Source organism: Amphiura filiformis, chromosome 8 (genome assembly GCF_039555335.1).
Source record: "Amphiura filiformis chromosome 8, Afil_fr2py, whole genome shotgun sequence".
Lineage (NCBI taxonomy): Eukaryota > Metazoa > Echinodermata > Ophiuroidea > Amphilepidida > Amphiuridae > Amphiura > Amphiura filiformis.
Window position 1 is genome coordinate 28,746,137 of NC_092635.1, and position 21,529 is coordinate 28,767,665.

Here is a 21,529-nt window from a genome sequence, read left to right on the forward strand (position 1 = left end):
ACGGTATCCGAAGTAAAGGATTTTTGTTAATTTTTTACTAAAAAATGTCACATTTTAACTAACTTTTTCTTTAAAGAGGAAGCCCCATCACAACAGTTCTTCTGGGGTGAACCAAACCTGCCTGGTTATCAAATTAATCAGTGACAAGGATGTTTCTGAATTTGACAGGTGCTAATTGATGCAAAAACATTAAAACATCAATTAACATCAACCTGTCAAATTCAGAGATAACATTGTCCCTGATTAATTTTATAAACAGGCAGGTTTGGTTCACCCCAGAAGAACTGCTCTGGTGGGGCTTCCTCTTTAAAATTAAAAGGAATAGAAAGTTCTCATTTGGTGTGCAAAACACATGACACATGGATATTTAATATGAACAAAATCATCACTTAATTGAAATTAATTCAATACATTTGGTTTATAGGTGAAAATGCTATAGACTTAACCGAGCAACTGAAATTACTATGGGAATTCTTAAAACAGGGTCAAACCAAAGTGAAGCAATGGTATGACAAAAGGCCTAGAGAATTCAAACCAAAAAGTTTTTGTATTTTTTCCAATTCCAGAGCACACAACCTAAATATATGTTTTTGGAATTATAACAACAGCTTGCTTCAGGCCCACAACTTTACTTTACTAATTATTGTTTTATTCATAGCTTAGAAACGACAAATAATGTTAACACGTACGGGGCTCGCAGGCTCGCCCGGTACGAAAGAGTGTCAAAATGTGATCGCTACATGTAGCTCTGCAAAGAATATTGTAAGATTAGACATCGCTAAATTTAAGATTTGAGCTAGGATACAGTGGCGTGGAATGCCGGCATGGAATGGGGTCGATGTACTTACATTATTAGGAAATGTTTACACGTGATTGATATCCTTTTGCATAAATAATTATGCGCAAAATGAAATTGACCTCATAAGGATGGTTCCCATGTAGCTCATTGTTTAATTGGTATTGAAGCTACCTACCTGTTAACAGCAGTATTGCTGAAGCTGTGTGTATATAGTTGTCATTAACATTATGCACAGCGCATAGATGCATGACGTTAGTAAGTGGGTACATTAAACCGTGTTTGCCCACGGCTTTCCCAAGAAATATGCTCTCATTCTATGTAATTATGCTCTATGTATCCAAATCACTATTTCATAAATGACTGCTTATTAAAATTTCATTGTGTGTGCTCACGTCAACTGATTTTAGATATCATCAAGTCTGGTTGCTTGCTAGTTGTCACTTTGAATTAATTACCTTATTTCATCGCAGTTTACACTGTAAAAAATATTTTACTCAACACTGAGGAAAAAGGTCACAGCTCAACAGTTGAGTAAAAAATTACTCAACATTGAGCTCATTATAGGTCACAACTCAACTGTTGAGTAAAAATTTACTCAACATTGAGTAATTCTTTACTCATTTGACACATTTTTACACATATAAGTAGGATTCGTGTGATTATATTCATCCCGCCGACATTATAAAAGGTTATTGTTGTATATAGATTTGGGAACACGACAACAACAGCAGCAGTAAGAAAAATAAAACAATATACCACCAAACGACTTATTTTGAAAGTGCTTTAAAAACGTTTGAAGGATATTTAATTTTGTAGCCACAATACAATGATTAATAATATATTTGTGTTTCAAAAGTGGTTATAACAAGTGTTGTTCTTGCTTACAAACATTACATTATCATAGCCTAATGCTGTTTCTTATAAAGCCGAATATTATATACCGTAGTCTTACCAGGACCTGCTATGTATTTGTATAAAATTCCATTATGTGTTTAATATGTTTTCTGAATCCATAAACGAGACAAAGTATTCACGCTCTTACTCACTTTATTTGCCGCTTTATTTATTAAACCTACTAATTTATTTATTATGATAATATTTCTAAACATCGCGCTACTAATTGCTACACAAGCGCGCGTGTGTATTAAAGAGCAATTAGCACTGAAACACAGTCGAGGCTTAATTATGTATGGTGTTCCCCGTCAGGAGAAATATTGGTACGTTCCAAGACGAATAGTGAATGAGAAACTAGAGTTGCTCGCACGCGCTGCGTGCATTTTAGTTATCATCACTCTGAGCCCAACGGCGGGCTGTGCAACCTTTTTCGCTTAAGAAGATAATTTTCTTGTACATAAACGCGACATTATATTCACATTCTTTAAACTATACGGTTTAGGTTAACAAGTAAACATCGTTGGGGGTTTTCAACCCATTCCTCATGGGTTAATTACAGAATATTAAGGAAAAGGAACAAAAATTCAACGAACCAAGAGACATTTTAAGACTCGTGATATTGATTGAGAGTTGTGTGAACACGACGTAGCAGGATTGTCTATTCAGTTGACTGATAGCGCATAATGGAGACTTAACGTATGTAGAAAACAACCTTTGGAACATCACCACGTAACCGCAGCCGAGAAAAAAATACAAGACAACAACAACTGGAAATTTTGGAATATTTCATCTGATTATCATCATCTTCAAATTGTTTCATTTCTTTCGACGCAACCTAAGGCTATACTTATACAGACTCACCTGTCAACAATTTGGACTACATCCGGGGACTTGATATTTTACCAGGATTAACGACATATGTTTCAGAAAAACAGGACTTTTCTTCAATACAAATAACTGAAACTAAAGGAGATTAGACGAAAAAGCTTCGATATTGTATATATTCTGTAAATATATTTTTGTGACTCGTGAGGAACATATTTATTCAAAATGCCTGGCGTTAATCTTGAGAGCCCAAATATACCACATGGAACCCGTAAGTATTTTGTATATATTAAAGAAAAGCAAACTGTAAACAATCAATTAATATGCATTATCTTAACATTATCTCAAACATAGCCTTGCATATTTTAAGTCAAATATTGAGCAACACTTCTGCAAAGCCGAGCCGCATAACGCGTTTCAGTATCATAATGAGTTTGTTGTATTAAATATACTCTATTGGTGTGACAAAACAAAAGCAAAATGTATCGAACTTGTCGCGGATTATGATGGATCACCTGCAAACGACATTCATCTAGCGTTAAGTATCATTTTAAATTGATAAATCAAGAAAAATAGTCTGCAAAAATGACCACATTATATCCTACCAAAATCATTTCACATGGAATGAAAGAGTATCTACATTTCTCAAACGCTTGTATACTGTATACTCTTCTTTCTCGCAAATATGTAATCTGCGATTATTGTTTCAAAGATATTTAGACAATATGTTTCTACTTAATTTATGATAAACGTGATACCTTGTTTAATTGCAATACATTTTATAAAATTCAATTTTGATAGATTTGTTTCTGCTTTATATGGTGTACTTAGAGAACCAAACCATATGGTATTATAACGCACCTAGCAAACAAGTTCAAGCATATCTTTTCTAGATCCAAAGTTTGACTTACTTCATTCAAATACATGATTTGAAATAAGATATTGGAGCATGACTAATTAGAAATGGCCTCCATTGGATTTAGTTTTTCCACATCGATGAAGTTCAGCAGTTAGTGACCAGGCCGCCTTCTAAGCAAACATAATTATATTCTAAAATTTGGAATATAGACCAGTGACGTTACATGACCTATTACACTAATATATCTTAATTACCTGGATGCACTCTAATTGTTTCTCTTAATGAATTCATTAAAGAGAACGCTTACTAAAAGTCGATAACGCGAGTGAAACAGTTTATCAATTTGTATTTTTTTAATGACGTCATTCTACATTCTGAAGCAATCTGCTGAAACTTTTCGCAGAGCCCACGACTGATCATGCTTAGCAAAATTTAAAACAAACATTTTAAAAATCATAAGTGCAAAGTGGAAATATGCAGAAAAAAATGCATTAGTGGACTTTTTGAAAATATGTAAGATTTTACCATATTTTGAGGGGCATTTGTTAGTTACGTAACCATATGGAAACATATGGTACCATACATTCCAAGCATAGCTAGCGAAGACTACCCCTTTGTATGCTCCAAGGATCCTATGGCGGTTCTTCTTCTGTTTTTCCAAATGTGTTAGTGAATCTCAATCTGCTTTTAATTTAGTTGTTCTTAAAAATGCCAAGTTGGAATGGTTTATTTTAGCTGTAAAGTGTATTAATTTACTTTGTTTTAATGAACTTGTAGATTATCTTATTGCTTTAGTTATTTGTGGAGATATATTCCTGAAATATAAGGATACTTTCGTGTGTATTTTACGTCATCGTTTGGGTTTTTCGTATTTGTATTGTTTTTGTTTTTTTCGTTTTCAATGTTGACCAGCAACTAAGTTTTGTTTACTGTTTCTTATCTTTGAAAGGTGAACTTTTGAAACATTTCCCTTAAGTTCGCGTGTTATTATCAATGATATGTTTATCATAAACCAACATAAATAAACGCTTCGCCTTATTTAATTACTAGGCCTACCATTTTTACGCACATTTTGTGGTGAAATTAATTTTCGCTGAAAGTGTGCCAATGTCTAAATAGTTTAATTTACCCGAATTGGTTTAGGGTTAACTTCAGATGTATACTATATCGAGGGCTTGGAGCCAGAATCACCTATGTCCATTTGTTTTCTCAATTACATGTTACTCATTTCGGCAACAAATGGACGGTTTATTATGCCCTCCAAAATAAATGCAAGTGACTTATGGGTATACATGGTCACTTAAACAGTTAGTTAGACGCAAGTGACCATGCATATACCCCAAAGTCACTTGCATTTACTATGGAGGGCATAATTAACCGTCCAATTTTTGCCGAAATGAGTAACATGTAATTGAGAAAACAAATGGACATAGGTAGTTCTGGCTCCAAGCCCTCGATATAAAGTAGCGAGTTTACTGAAAGTAGAGAATCCGGATCAATCAATCGTGTTGAGATTATGTTACATTTTGCGGTTTAGCTAACTTTCCACTAACATTGTGCGAACCGCAATAGAAATAGAATAAATGCCCGGAATAGGTGTGATAACAAATACGAACGTTTCTTGCTTTATACCAGAGAAGATGAAAATTTTATACAAATAATTTGCACATTTCAGTCCACTATTTTCAGCATGGCCATATTGTACGCATGAAACATATAATTTTCATACGGCATGAAGTGTGTATTCATCAATTCTTGTGACACATACACTCTTAAAACGATCTACTCATTTTTGAATAGAAACTTGTCAAATATGACAAAGGAAACTATGCAGATGAGAACTTATTTCTCTTCAAAATGAAACGGATATTCTCATTAAAATGACAAGAAACTCATACAATTTGAACAGATTGCCTTGTCATTTAAAATAATGAATAGATTCTTTTCAAAAATGACCAAACTTATCAAATTTGAGTCTTGTCTTGTCAAAAACGACCAAAAACAATCAAATTTTAATAGTTTGTTTTGTCAGAGGGAGACTTAACAGAACCTGGTCAAAATGAAATGAGTAATCTTGTCAAATAATGAGTTGGAGATCTTGTCAATTTGAATAGTTACTTGTTAAAATAAAACGGAAACTATTCATTTTGATAAGATTGTCGGTTCAAAGTGATAATATACATAATCAAAATGAACAGTATATCTCATCAAAACTTCACTTTTAAGGTTTAGGTCCGCCCAGTAACAGTTTCATTAGTCTATTGGCGCAATGTTTTAAATAATAACAACCGAGGCTTAACAGGTATTTGTTGGACGGCGAATCCGGAGAGCCCTTCACTATGCTACTCCTTTGTGGGTATTGTTAAATACGCATGTGTATTCTTGACTTTTGGTCCTGACATTCTTGATTATTTCACTTCCCACTTCTTATTTTATACACGTATATTACCAGGTCAATCCTCAGAGGTTTCACTCATAAGCAAATGCAATATTACCGGGCGTTTTCAGAACCCGGGATATTCTCTCAAAAAGATTGGCAAAATTGAAAATGATCTAGCGTCACTCATGCTTGACAGATAGCATACGCTCGCACCCCACCCCTGCCTCACCTACACACCCCCACCCCTCAGTCACACCCCACACCCACCCCACCCCTGTACAAATTTAAATTCGCACATTAATATATTAATAATTATATTAATCATGTTAATGTGCGTTTTCCAAACTCCTGGTTTCCTCAAGGACAAAATAGTCTTTAAAAATGCAAATAATTGAGACCAGGAATTAATTAAAATACAATCTGGCTCTCTGTTGCTCGCATCTCACACGCACACCTCAGACACAACAAATACGCAGGCACTCAACCGGTACCCGGGGACCGGTACCCCACCCCTACACTTTTATATTGATGTAAGTGTGTTGACTGTTTATAATTTCCATTTCCACCTCTTTCTTTAATGATGTTTTAAAAACAGCGTCTTTTCCCGAATTGAAATCCTGTTTGTTGCGGAAGGATATTTTAGCTTCAAAAGTATGATCTAACCGTACAAGTACTTCCATGATCCAACAGGTGATATTCGGTCTTTAGTTAAGCTATAGCTTGTCGTCCAAATTGTTTTGATTCGATTTAAATTTGTTGTAGGTGGATAACACGACTTTCATCAATCATTCGGTGTACACGTGCCTGACACTGTCGTTGATGTGTGAGGTTTAATGGCGTGTGGGTAAGTCCTTTAGCGCCATGTTGAAAATAGTCTTACAAACTGATCTACATGACGTTCTATTCATATCCCGAGTTCACGTCAAATGCTAAATTCTATAATTGCCGTTGTGAGGAAGGTTTTCATGTATGGAATGCAATAAAGATAATGTATTGTAAAAATCTGCTAAAGGCTAGGGAAAGGTTGCATGCTCAGTACACACATTAAATCAGAAACTAATGAGCTCGACTTTCTTAAGGATGCATTTCCAATGCATATCAGTTTGAAAGGTGATAAAAGAAGTCTGAGGGGAACTTGAGATCCAAAAGATATGCTTTACTGAACATGCTGCTCCATATTATACACTCTGTTCTTGCAAATGGTTTAGTATTTCATACACTTGATATCATTTAATTGGTTTTGGAATTCACTTTTGGTGTATTATGTACTATATTATAGACGGCATTTACGTGAGGTTACACATATAGCAGACACATACAATAGAGATGTCAGGTAAAAGATATAGGAAATCGATAATTTCATATTTATCATGATAGGATTGGTCTCGGCGTGGTGTGTATAATTTTGATATAGATAATGTTAAAAAGTGTGTATCGAGGTTTGCCATTTGAGACAGTGCATGGTATGATGCAATTTTGATATGCAAAGACAGGTTGTGAAAATATGATATTGAGCAGAAAGCAAAAGGAATATTCATTTCATTTACTTATTACAATTTTTAACTGTAATTTGCCACCTGTTTGTGAATGTTAATATTTCAAATTCATTAAGCTAATAAATAGCTTGACAGTAATTTACATAAATTTACAGCGTTCTTTCATGATAATATATATTATGCATATATCCCCAAATCACAATGCTGAATTTAAAATTTACAACGACACATGCAGTAAATGCTAACCTATATACGTGAGTATCAACGATATTGGTATCTCTTGCTACTCTGCTAGCTAGTAAAATTGAAATATATGTATGCCCTTTAGAAAACAGCGGATTGACGAGTTACCTTCTCTGCGCTGATGCCGCATGGGTCTACCGAAAACTTCGACATTTTTATCAATATTGTATATTATCTTAGATTAAATGCGTATAAACAGTCCTAGTATTACTTCAACAGTCATTTGAATCGGAAAATAAATTTTAACATCTTGAAATTTTATACAGCCTCATGTAAACCACTTACAAATACGTAAGTGCCTTCTGCTGAAGTCATGTTTACCATTGATTATGTACAGGGATTGGGGACCAATCTAGGCAAAATATTCAAGTCCGTTTGAAGAATTCAAAATGGCTGATATTTTAAAGATACTTTTCGAGGTGATACAAAATTGAAATGGTCGATGTTTAAAATACTTTTTCTGGGGTGAAAATCAGAGGTGGTGTGCTAATCATGATGCATCATCTACCGCAAATGCGGATTATAATGCAACATCCCTTAGGCTTGTCTTGTGTGCAAAATTAGATGCAGGGGCGTTTCAAGTCGCTTCCTTCAAATTCTGTATTTACTTATTTTTCTTTTTTCAATAATCAGTTTTCTTCATAGCTGCTATACTTTATCTTGGAACTTATATATCAATGCTCACATTGAAAAGTGTCTACTTAAAGAGGAAGCCCAGCCAGAGTAGTTCTGGGGTGAACCAAACCTGCCTGTTATCAAATTAATCAGTGACAAGGTTATCTCGGAATTTGGCAGGTGCTCATGGTGTGATATTTTAATGCTATTGCTTCAATTAGCACATGCCAAATTCAGAGATAACCTTGTCACTGATTAATTTGATAACCAGACAGGTTTGGTACACCCCAGAAGAACCACAGACGTAAAAAGAAGAACTGAGTCTATGGGCTATAAAAAGGTTGGGTAGTGGAGTACCAAACTTTTATCTCTTAATTAATTTGATATTACCATTAATATTCAGCGTTATTTTCAATTTTCTTTATAGCCATCCTGCGCCATTATTATTACCAAATGAGACAGTTCACCAATTTGCATGTAACATATTCCTATCGTTACATGATCGTGAACGGGTTTGACAATAAATTAATGATTTTATAAACCATTAAGAAAAATCTATGAAATCATTGGCAGACATGTTAATTCATGTTCCTATAAATTTTCACGATATATCGACGATGATCATAAAGAAATAAAAATTCCGATATTTTTAACAACATTGGATATTTACCGGATGCGATATCCCCCAGTGGGAAAAGGTCAACATCGTATAATTATTTCTCGTATACTCGTATGTGATAAATGACGCATTTTATATTTTGACAGAGACTAAAAATATTACGTCGGCTTTAAGTGCTGTTTATATTTAGAAAACCAAATCAGGATATTGTTTTGCTAGCATGAAGTCAACGACCGGATACATCCGTCCTCCTTTCTGTTTTCTAATGACATGCATCTTTTTCATCGCATAACTAATTGATGTCTGTATCCAGGTCTGCAAAGCTTAAGAAAAACTGCTTTACCGACATGTAAGTTATTTAATTCAAATAGAGAAAGTATATATCATGCCTAATTACAAAATATTCTATTTACCATAGCGTTATTCAACGCTATTAAAATGCCTGGCTAAATAGTGCTGACCACTATGCTATTATTTCCGTGGTTGGAATATAATATATCTTAGAGCACCTTGTCCATCAATGATGTCGAGATAATGAGATAGGTGGTTTATTTTATCTGCGTCTGCTGTGATTCAATTATTGTGATCTAAAGCCCCGTAACGGTAACCTTATCCGGAGACTTGACCTGCTAATGACTACCCATCTATGACAACGATGGAGCATGACAAAATGAAAGTCTTGAGCATGACATCAAGGGTGAAAACAAAAATGGAAATTGGAATTTATGAAAAACCAAGGTTAAAGGACAACTTAACAGTTGTCGATGCCTGGAATTTGTATTCTTGTTTCAAAAATTGGCCAGAATGACTTAAATTTGAGGATTTTTTTTCGCTTATTGGTGTAAATATTCATGCTTCAACAACTGTTTGTTTTGGTTTATTTTATTTTATTTCTTCTTCAACCTGGGTCACTCATTTTCCAATTCAGTGGATAATACAAGCAATCCTCTATTCTTCCATGAGGCCCATGCAGTAATGATTTTTATTCTGCAAAATGTCAGATAGGTTTAAAAAAATCACGCTTTGTAATCAGGCTTAATTGATAAGATAAACAAAAATCACGCCCAGGCCTAGGACTGTTTGTACTCATTATATACTATTAATTCTGGTGCAGATAAAATACATACTTGATCACATACTTGCGACTCGACCTCTTCGCGAAGAGGGTTGACATTTTCTTTTGATAATTTTCATAGACGTTTTGGCACGTCATTCAATGCACTCTACGATCATCTAGGGATGTTATGTTTAGGTAGAAATCGTGTTCAGGCAAAATGGCCTCAAGTTACAACAGTCTAAACAGCTTAACTCACTTTGGACTTAAAGCTCTTCCTAGTCTGTTGTGGTACCGATGGCTGGTTTAATTAGGAAATTTACTCACAAATTTCAATGTCACGGTATATCACGTAGATGTACAATCAAATCAATTGTATTCAATAGATAGTAACAGCACATTTTTGATAATATACACCTATGTAAATGCACTGAATACACACTTCTCCATCGCATGAAATCACTTTAATTTAATTCTGAAACATAGCTCTATTTTTGTGCACTGAAATTGGTAGCACAAAAAAAGAACTTAATAAAGACCACGCACATTTGATTAACTATTTTGGAAATGTCGAATTGGAAGTTGATTTTTAATGAAATGAAATGTTTGATGCTTTACGTCATGCTAGTACAAGTTTCAATGGGCTATTCCATTTAAAATCCACACTACCCCTGTGGAAGATTTTGGAAATATCTTCCACAGGGGGAGTAAGAATATCAAATGGAATGAACACATAATGCAGCTCCATTTGAATTTCATACACCCTCTGAGAAAGATTCAATCTGAATCTTCCACAGAGGGAGGGTGAGTTGCAAATGGAGCTGCTGTTCATTTCATTTGAAATCCATACTCCCCCTGTGAAAGATATTTCCAAAATCTTCCACAGGGGGAGTGTGGATTTTAAATGGAATAGCCCAATAGAATTTTATCATAAAGTTGACCATCAAAGGTTAATGATGCTCTATTGCTATGTTTGAATGAAAGATACTTTCAATTAATGGTGATATCGTTGTATATTTGAGATTGAAACACATTTCCATTCTGACAGAACATTTCAGTCCACTATTTTTAGCATGGCCATATGGTACGCATGAAACATATAATTTTAATACGACATGAAGTGTGTATTCATCAATGCTTGTGACACATACACTCTTAAAACGATCTACTCATTTTTGAATAGAAACTTGTCAAATATGACAAAGGAAATTATTCAGATGAGGACATAACTTATTTCTCTTCAAAATGAATCGGATTTTCTCATTAAAATGACAAGAAACGCATAAAATTTGAACAGATTGCCTTGTCATTTAAAATAATGAATAGATTCTTTTCAAAAATGACCAAACTTATCCAATTTTAGTCTTGTCTTGTCAAAAATGACCAAAAACAATCAAATTTGATAGTTTGTTTTGTCAGAGGGAGACTTAAAAGAATCTTGTCAAAATGAAATGAGTATTTTGTCAAATAATGAGTTGGAGATCTTGTCAATTTGAATTGTTGGGCTTACTTGTTAAAATAAAACGGAAACTATTCATTTTGATAAGATTGTCGGTTCAAAGTGATATTAAACCTAATCAAAATGAACTGTATATCTCATCAAAACGAAAAGTTACGGGATCAAAAAAAAAGTTGGGATTCTATTTTTTTAAATGAATAGTACAAAATTAGAGTGTAGGCATCATGACACATACGCAGATATTTTGCTTAGTCCTTTTCTTCTTCTATCCTTTTTGTAAACACCTGTAGCGCCCAAACCAATAAGGACCACAGAAATTGGATGTATGTAAGGACCCATTTGGTAACTTCATAAACTTGAGGCCATTTGCAATTTCTTAGGATAATCTCGATTCCAGCTCTCTTAGGTCACGAGTTACAGGCGGAATACACACAACAACAAACAAGAAAATAAAGTCGGTTCATTTTCTTTGAAATAGTGTATTTTTTCATGCAGATAATACGGTCCGCCCCAGATCCGGTTACATTGTAACTGGCTGTCACGACTTCACTTTTAAGGTTTATGTCCGCCCAGTAACAGTTTCATTAGTCTATTGGCGCAATGTTTCATTTTTTCAATAATAACAACCGAGGCTTAACAGATATTTGTCAGACGGTGAATCCGGAGAGCCCTTCACTATGGACGGTAACTCCTTTGTGGGTATTGTTAAATACGCATGTGTATTCTTGACTTTTGGTCCTGACATTCTTGATTATTACACTTCCCACTTCTTATTTTATACACGTATTACCAGGTCAATCCTCAGAGATTTGACTCATAAGCAAATGCAATATTACCGTGCGTTTTCCGAACCCAGGATATTCTCTCAAAAAGAAATTGAAAAATGATTCACTAGCGTCATTCATGCTTGACAGATATAGCTTATACGCTCGCACCCCCACCCCTGCCTCACCCACACCCCTCAGTCACACTCCACACTCCACACCCACCGCACCCCTGTACAAATTAGCACATTAATATATTAATAATTATATTAATCACGTTAATGTCGTTTTCCAAACTCCTGGTTTCCTCAAGGACAAAATAGTCTTTAAAAAGGCAAATAATTGAGACCAGGAATTAATTAGAATACAATCTGGCTCTCTGTTGCTCGCATCTCACACGCACACCTCAGCTTACTTGCTTAATTCGAGTGGTGTCCTCGAACTGTGATGGCTTTCCACAACTTCCTGTCCTCCATTGCTGTCTTGAAGTCTGTTGCCTCCAGTCCAGTGTCATCTTCCAGAATGTCAATGTAGGTCAGAGCAGGTCTTCCAGGTTTCCGCCTCCCATGCTTGGGTATCCAATGAACCATTTTTGACACCTCAGACACAACAAATACGCAGGCACTCAACCGGTACCCCACCCCTACACTTTTATATTGATGTAAGTGTGTTGACTGTTTATAATTTTCACCTCTTTTTTATGATGTTTTCAAAACAGCGTCTTTTCCCGAATTTAAATCCTGTTTGTTGCTGAAGGATATCTTAGCTTCAAAAGTATGATCTAACCGTACAAGTATACTTCCATGATCTAACAGGTGATATTTGGTCTTTAGTTAAGCTATAGCTTGTTGTCCAAATTGTTTTGATTCGATTTAAATTTGTTGTAGGTGGATAATACACGACTTTCATCAATCATTCGGTGTACACGTGCCTGACACTGTCGTTGATGTGTGAGGTTTAATGGCGTGTGGGTAAGTCCTTTAGCGCCATGTTGAAAATAGTCTTACAAACTGATCTACATGACGTTCTATTCATATCCCGAGTTCACGTCAAATGCTAAATTCTATAATTGCCGTTGTGAGGAAGGTTTTCATGTATGGAATGCAATAAAGGTAATGTATTGTAAAAATCTGCTAAAGGCTAGGGAAAGGTTGCATGCTCAGTACACACATTAAATCTAATGAGCTCGACTTTCTTAAGGATGCATTTCCAATGCATATCAGTTTGAAAGGTGATAAAAGAAGTCTGAGGGGAACTTGAGATCCAAAAGATAAGCTTTACTGAACATGCTGCTCCATATTATACACTCTGTTCTTGCAAATGGTTTAGTATTTCATACACTTGATATCATTTAATTGGTTTTGGAATTCACTTTTGGTGTATGTACTAGGCTATATTATAGACAGCATTTACGTCAGGTTACACATATAGCAGACACGTACAATAGAGATGTCAGGTAAAGATATGGGAAATCGATAATTTCATATTATCATGATAGGATTGGTCTCGGCGTGGTGTGTATAATTTTGATATAAATAATGTTAAAAAGTGTGTATCGAGGTTTGCCATTTGAGACAATGCATGGTATGATGCAATTTTGATATGCAAAGACAGGTTGTGAAAATATGATATGAAGCAGATAGCAAAATGAATATTCATTTCATTTACTTATTACAATATTTGTCACCTGTTTGTGAATTTTAATTATTTCAAATTCATTAAGGTAATAAATAGCTTGACAGTAATTTACATAAATTTACAGAGTTCTTTCATGATAATATATAATATTATGCATACATCTCCAAATCACAATGCTGAATTTAAAATTTACAACGACACATGCAGTAAATGCTAACCTATGTACGTAGGTTTCAACGATATTCGTATCTCTTGCTACTCTGCTAGCTAGTAAAATTGAAATATATGTATGCCCTTTAGAAAACAGCGGATTGACGAGTTACATTCTCTGCGCTGATGCCGCATGGGTCTACCTAAAACTTCGACATTTTTATCAATATTGTATATTATCTTGATTAAATGCGTATAAACAGTCCTAGTATTCGTTCAACAGTCCTTTGAATCTGAAAATGAATTTTAACATCTTGAAATTTTATACAGCCTCATGTAAACCACTTACAAATACGTAAGTGCCTTCTGCTGAAGTCATGTTTACCATTGATTATGTACAGGGATTGGGGACCAATCTAGGCAAAATATTCAAGTCCGTTTGAAGAATTCAAAATGGCTGATATTTTAAAGATACTTTTCGAGGTGATACAAAATTGAAATGGTCGGTGTTTAAAATACTTTTCCTGGGGTGAAAATCATGATGCATCATCTGCAGGAAATACGGATTATAATGAAACATACCTTAGGCTTGTCTTGTGTGCAAAATTACATGCAGAGGCGTTTCAAGTCGCTTCCTTCAAATTCTATATTTACTCATTTTTCTTTTTTCAATAATCATATTTCTTCATAGCTGCTACTTTATTTTGGAACTAATATATCAATGCTCACATTGAAAAGTGTCTACTTAAAGAGAAAGCCCAGCCAGAGTAGTTCTGGGGTGAACCAAACCTGCCTGTTATCAAATTAATCAGTGACAAAGTTATCTCGGAATTTGACAGGTGCTCAAAGTGTGATGTTTTAATGCTATTGCATCAATTATCACTTTTCAAATTCAGAGATAACCTTGTTAATTTGATAACCAGGCAGGTTTGGTACACCCCAGAAGAACTGCTCTGGTGGGGCTTTCTCTTTAATATAGTTAAAAGTAGCTTGCTATGGGCTACAAAAAAGCTTGGCTATTGAAGGACCAGACTTTTCTCTCTCAATTAATTTGATATTAACATAAAGATTCAGTGTTATTTTCAATTTTCTTTCTCCTGAGCCATTATTATTCCCAAATGAGACAGTTCACCAACTTGCATGTAACATATTCGTATCGTGACATGATCGTGAACGGGTTTGACAATAAATTAATGATTTTATAAACCATTAAGAAAAATCTATGAAATGAATGGTAGACATGTTAATTCATGTTCCTATAAATTTTCACGATATCGACGATGATCATAAAGAAATGAAAATTCCGATATTTTTAACAATTATATTTACCGGATGCAATTTCCCCCAGTGGGAAAAGGTCAACATCACATAATTATTTCTATACTCGTATATGATAAATGCCGCATTTCATATTTTGGCATAGACTAAAAATATTACGTCGGCTTTAAGTGCTGTTTATATTTAGAAAACCAAATCAGGATATTGTTTTGCTAGCATGAAGTCAACGACCGGATACATCCGTCCTCCTTTCTGTTTTCTAATGACATGTGCATCTTCTTCATCGCATAACTAATTGATGTCTGTATCCAGGTCTACAAAGCTTAAGAAAAACTGCTTTACCGACTTGTAAGTTATTCAATTCAACTAGAGAAAGTATATATCATGCCTAATTACAAAATATTCTATTTACCATAGTGTTATTCAACGCTATTAAAATGCCTGACTAAATAGTGCTGACCACTATGCTATTATTTCCGTGGTTGGAATATAATATATCTTAGAGCACCTTGTCCATCAATGATGTCGAGATAATGAGATAGGTGGTTTATTTTATCTGCGTCTGCTGTGATTCAATTATTGTGATCTAAAGCCCCGTAACGGTAACCTTATCCGGAGACTTGACCTGCAGATGACTACCCATCTATGACAACGATGGAGCATGACAAAATGAAAGTCTTGAGCATGACATCAAGGGTAAAAACAAAAATGGAAATTGGAACGTTAAAGGAAAACCTAGCGGTTGTCGATACCTGGAATTTGTATTCTTGTTTCCAAAATTGGCCAGAATGACTTAAATTGGAGTTTTTTATAATTATTATTATTATTAATTTAAACGTTCACTTATTGGTGTAAATATTGTTTCAGTTTGGTTTGTTTTACAATCCTCTATTCTTCCATGAGGCCCATACAGGAATTATTTTTATTCTGCAAAATGTCAGATAAGTTGAAAAAATCAGGCTTTGTAATCAGGCTTAATTGATAATACAAACAAAAATCACGGCCAGGGCTAGGACTGTTTGTACTCATTATATACTATTTATTCTGGTGCAGTTATAAAATACAGACGTGAACACATACTCGCGACTCGACCTCATCGCGAAGAGGGTTGACATTTTCTTTTGATAATTTTCATAGACGTTTTGGCACGTCATTCAATGCACTCTACGATCATCTAGGGATGTTATGTTTAGGTAGAAATCGTGTTCAGGCAAAATGGCCTCAAGTTACAACAGTCTAAACAGCTTAACTCATTTTGGACTTTAAGCTCTTCCTAGTCTGTTGTGGTACCGATGGCTGGTTTAATTAAGAAATTTACTCACAAATTTCAATGTCACGGTATATCACGTAGATGTACAATCAAATCATAACTATAATTGTATTCAAAAGATAGGTACAGCACATTTTTGATAATATACACCTATGTAAATGCACTGAATACACACTTCTCCATTGCATGAAATCACTTTAATTTAATTCTGAAACATGGCTCTATTTTTGTGCCCTGGAATTGGTAGCGTAAAAAAAGAACTTAATAAAGACCACGCACATTTGATTAACTATTTTGAAAATGTCGAATTGGAAGTTGATTTTAATGAAATGAAATGTTTGATTGCTTTACGTCAAGCTAGTACTACAAGCAGTGGCGTAGCGTCATATGGGCACGGGGGGGTACGTGCTCTCCCCCAATCGACTGCAAATTTTAGAAAATCCCATGGGAAAATGGCCAAAAAACGGCTTGTGCCTCCCCAATCAGACCCGGTGCCCCCAAATCCTGGCCGGTGCCCCCCCCACTCGGATGACCCACGCTACACCACTGACAACAAGTTTCAATACAATTTTATTATAAAGTTGACCATCAAATGTTAATGACGCTCTATTGCTATGTTTGAATGAAAGATACTTTCAATTAATGGTGATATCGTTGTCCAAATATATATGCGGATTGCTGGAATAATTGCTAGCTTCTATCGCATCAAAAGTATAGTAATTAAAGTATATTTGAGATTGAAACACATTTCTATTCTGACAGAATCGATTTTGTCATCAGTGAATTAGGTATTTCATCATTTGGTTTTCTCTGATGAACTTATAATGCTTTGAAAGACGTCGTGGCAATAAGCTGACACGTGGTGAAAAGCTATTCCGAGCCTCAGAATGTATTAGCTTTCGTGTGTTACTAATGTATTATTTGCATATAGTAAGAAATTCTGATGAGTACTTTGTCCTGAAAACATTTCACCTTAACGTATTTTCAACTATATCATGAGTACCACTTAACAAATGCCTCAATGTCTGAATTATTTAAAAGCATTATCATGGAGATTATTTTTGCTCGTAATCATTATCATAATGGGAATATTGTGGGAATATGAGCTACATTGGCTTACATTTCGTAAAATGTGATTTGCTTCAATGGTTGAAATACATAAAGGTATAAAGTTGTTTAATTTTCTGTTGCAAATAAGCCTCGATTTATTCATAAACACGTTTTTTTGCCATAACTACTTTGTTACCAGAGCGAATGTCGTTATTGTAAAAACGAGATACATCCTATCCCGCATCTAGCAAACCGAAACTTAAAATATCGTAACAAAAGATTGCTCTCTTGACAAATGCGCAAATTTGCAATTGCGTTATGCTAAAATGGTCAAATATGTGCCAGCTTAAAATGGTCAGAAACGCATATTTTCATAATATTGGGGAATAATTACACGGACCACCTTCCACGGTATTTACATCTATGTCCTGTATAGTCAAAATCGAGATACGCTTTAGTCTATTAATGTTGCCTTTACACATGAAGTTACGCAGTAAAAATTTGTCTCGTACATAATATTGAGAATAAAGACAATTCATTAAGCATAAGTCTTTCAAAAACAATGATGCAGGCTCTTGTTGGTATAAGTTATCAAATCATGTGTGAATATAACGCAAAATTAGATTAAACTCTACATGCAATCCTCAGTTGACAGTGAAAAAAGCAAGCAGTGTCGTCGTGTCGTTTCCTGTATGCGTCTCCTAAAATACTATACTCTTAACATATTTTGCAGATGCAGACACTAAACCGTAGTGGCCTCAAAGTCCAAATGTTAAGAGGCTCATAGCAGGTGTCATGGGATCAAATTAGTCAAAAATAGTATTTCAAATCACATTGGAGATAAAGAATTAATCTACTTTAATAATGGCTGACAACGGTTATATACAGAATGTTAGTGAATGTGTTATCAGGGGCAAGGATACAGAATTGAGCTTATATACTGAAATTTATGACATAATACAACATGATAAAAAATAACTTAAGGAAAACTTAAAGACCCATGCATGGGCCGACATTTATTCATCCATTATATAAAAGATCAAAGGGCAATAAACGAAGGCACAATTGGTCAAAATCTAAATAATGTAATGACTTTCATTAAAATGACCTAAATTATTCTAAATTGAATGTCCTTATTGCAGTTAAAACTTCTTGACCTTTTAAGAGGATCGGAAAGATAAATATAAATATCTAAGAAAACATATTCCTTACGTTCTCTCTACGAAAAAAGATTTGTTCGATGTTAACTGAATCCGCATTTGACGACAAAGATTAATGGATAAAATTGTTTAAAATTTACCATATGGTTAAGCACGATTGTTTGCACACAATTTTACAGGCAAATTGGCACGTTATACTTAATCAATAACAAGAGCAGTTTAGGTTTGCCATTTCCAAAGTTCTCCGTAAAAAAGCTAAAAGGCTGTGAAATGTTTACATACACTCTCACACTGCGTTGATGTCAAACGTTCCAGTCAACTGAAAGATTAACAAAATCAATTCATCAGAAAGTTTACTTTCAATTAAATAATTTCAAAATATGTGAACATATATTCAACTACAAACATATAACTTAGTTCTTTGGTTCTTGAGATAACTTCTAATTCATTGAAATCTGTATTGTGCAACGATTGAATATAAATGATCCAATGACTATATACAAAAGAGCTGGTAGCGCAATCTTTCTAACCCCAGCGTTCCCCCGCATGAGGACTCTTACGGATAAGTCACAGAGCTTGTATCAAATCGCACTTGGCAATACAGATTGAAAAGAGAATCCATTACCTCGGAAAAATATTTGATAGATTTGGCCTACCTTGACGATGAATGATATCGGATATTATAATGAAACCAGGTGATTATGTAACCTTGGAGACTCTGCCTTGGAGATGAGTTTGAGCAATGCGGTGGAGTTCCTACTAAAAGTATTATAATGCACGGAGCGATATTTTTCTCATCATTTTTTGTAATTGAAATAATATTATCGGTTCTATATTTAGTTTAAATGTAGGAACTTTCGAGACTATAATAAGATGTGTCTCATCTCCAAGGGAATTCAATTTAATGCAAGTCAACACAAATTTATTGTTGAAATTAGTCATGTGTTGTTCTAACTTGAATGGAATTTGATCAAAGACTTCTTTTATTTAGAATAGAATCAAACTTATATTTAACTTCAAAGCAACTTTGCCATAGTATGCAATTATGTACATTTCACAAGACATTGTTTTTTTACTCGGTTTAACTCATCATAAGTATTGGGAATGCTTTGCTATGAATCTTGAGTGAATTGAACATGGACACATTTTGTCTCATATTCAATGAAAACGTCACTAATAAAGGAAGCTATTATATTATTTAAAAGACGTCACCGAATCAAGGCTCATATTAATTGTCCTTGACTTATTGTGGCTATAATAATGAATGTACGTTACTCTTTTTCAATTTTTATGGGTCTTTCAGAGACGAACATCTAGTACTGCAGTTAAAACTCGCATATTTCCTTCCTGTTGTTCGTTGTGCCACTAGGGAACATGCTAGTTTCTTTCGTAAATACTTGTATATAATGTGGTATTTCATGAACTATAATAAATCATACGGTTTCTGCTGGTCGACCCATTTTAAACGATCAAAATTTTCAGAGATTTTCCAATTAACCTTTCGTGTGTGTGTGGGGGGGGGGGGTGGATTCCCCCGACTGTTCAAACATTTTGTATGTTTATTTGTATGTAAAATTTACCCTAAGTGTGCGCTATTAGGCGATCGTTACGGTATATTATTGTTAGAAAATCACACTTTACATTGGAAAATTGCAGCTCATGCAAAGTCAGTTGAAATCTTTTCTTGGAGATTTCTGATTGTTTTTGAAACCATAGATGACTCTACTGAAAATATTAGTCCGATAAAGTATACACTAACGTTTTATAAAAGGTTTATTATTACATTATATTTGTCTGATGATATGCATTCAATATTATAACAACATATTAGATAGCTTCATGTTTGACCATATTGACCTTTTACTCAAAGTATAAGTTTCTTTGAAAAAACAACCGACAAGCGCGTTTTGTTTACATTCGACCGAGCCTGTTTGTGTAAAAATGCATCGAGAGTGTAAAATTTGTCTAAATGATCTTTATGACGTTTATAAGATGGCTTCTCGGAAACTTATTTCTAGAAATGCCATTTTAAGATGAACTCTTCGAGCTTTTCTATCCCTACACTTAAGGTTGTCACAATAACAAGGAGTTTTGTCAATGACATTTATAATGGGTTTAGATTGCTGGAAAAATTGCCAGCTTCTATCGCATCAAAAAATTATAGTTACTAAATATATTTAAGATAATATTAAATCGTTAAAAAAGGGGAGTCGTTTGTGTCATTTTTCATTCCGACAGAATTGATATCATTATCAGTAATTTAGGTATTTGATTATTTGGTTTTCACTGATAACTAATAATAATAATGTTTTGCAAGTTATCGTGGCAATAAACTGACATATAGTCAAAAGCTATTCAGAGCCTCAAATGTAATCAATGTATCAACCTTCGTGTGTTACTAATGTATTATTTGCACAGTAAGAAATTCTGATGAGTACATTGTCCTAAATATCTTTCACCTTAACACCCTTACAAAAAAAGGCGAGAACTATATCATGAGCACCACTTGACAACGCCTGAATGTCTGTATTATTTAAAAGCATCATTGAGATTCAAATTACGACCATAAAATGACATTAAACTTCTATATAGACACATACATTATAATCTGAAGTGTAAATTATGTGATGTCAATGTCTATTTCTACAATATTTGCGACAAAACGTCTCTTTAATCCTCTGTGTTATAATATATCTACTGTATGCTAAAATGTCATACCGTAATGATCTTATAACTAGAGCCTGGTCATGGTATAAATGGGGTCTGATCAAATGGTCTCATGGGAAGGATTATTAGTCATCTAAGCATCAGAGTGCATTTTCATTATGAATTCATGATATTATGATAATGATTGCAAGCAAAAATAACATAGGCTATTTTTTATAGATTGTGGGGATATCACTATAGCTATATACATAAACCTACATTTCGTAACATATGTTTTGCTTCAATAGCATGAATGGTGGAAATACACAA

General features: G+C 34.3%; 1 protein-coding gene across 1 annotated transcript in view; it reads left to right on the forward strand.

The window, feature by feature from the left end:
• Positions 1–2,096: 2,096 nt before the first annotated feature.
• Positions 2,097–21,529, forward strand: part of LOC140158906 (synaptotagmin-4-like) — a 78,423-nt gene continuing 58,990 nt past the window's right edge. Inside the window, exon 1 of the mRNA XM_072182175.1 lies at positions 2,097–2,789. Within this exon, the coding sequence (XP_072038276.1) occupies positions 2,744–2,789 (46 nt within the window). The 5' untranslated portion in view covers positions 2,097–2,743. The remainder of the gene's footprint in view (positions 2,790–21,529) is intronic.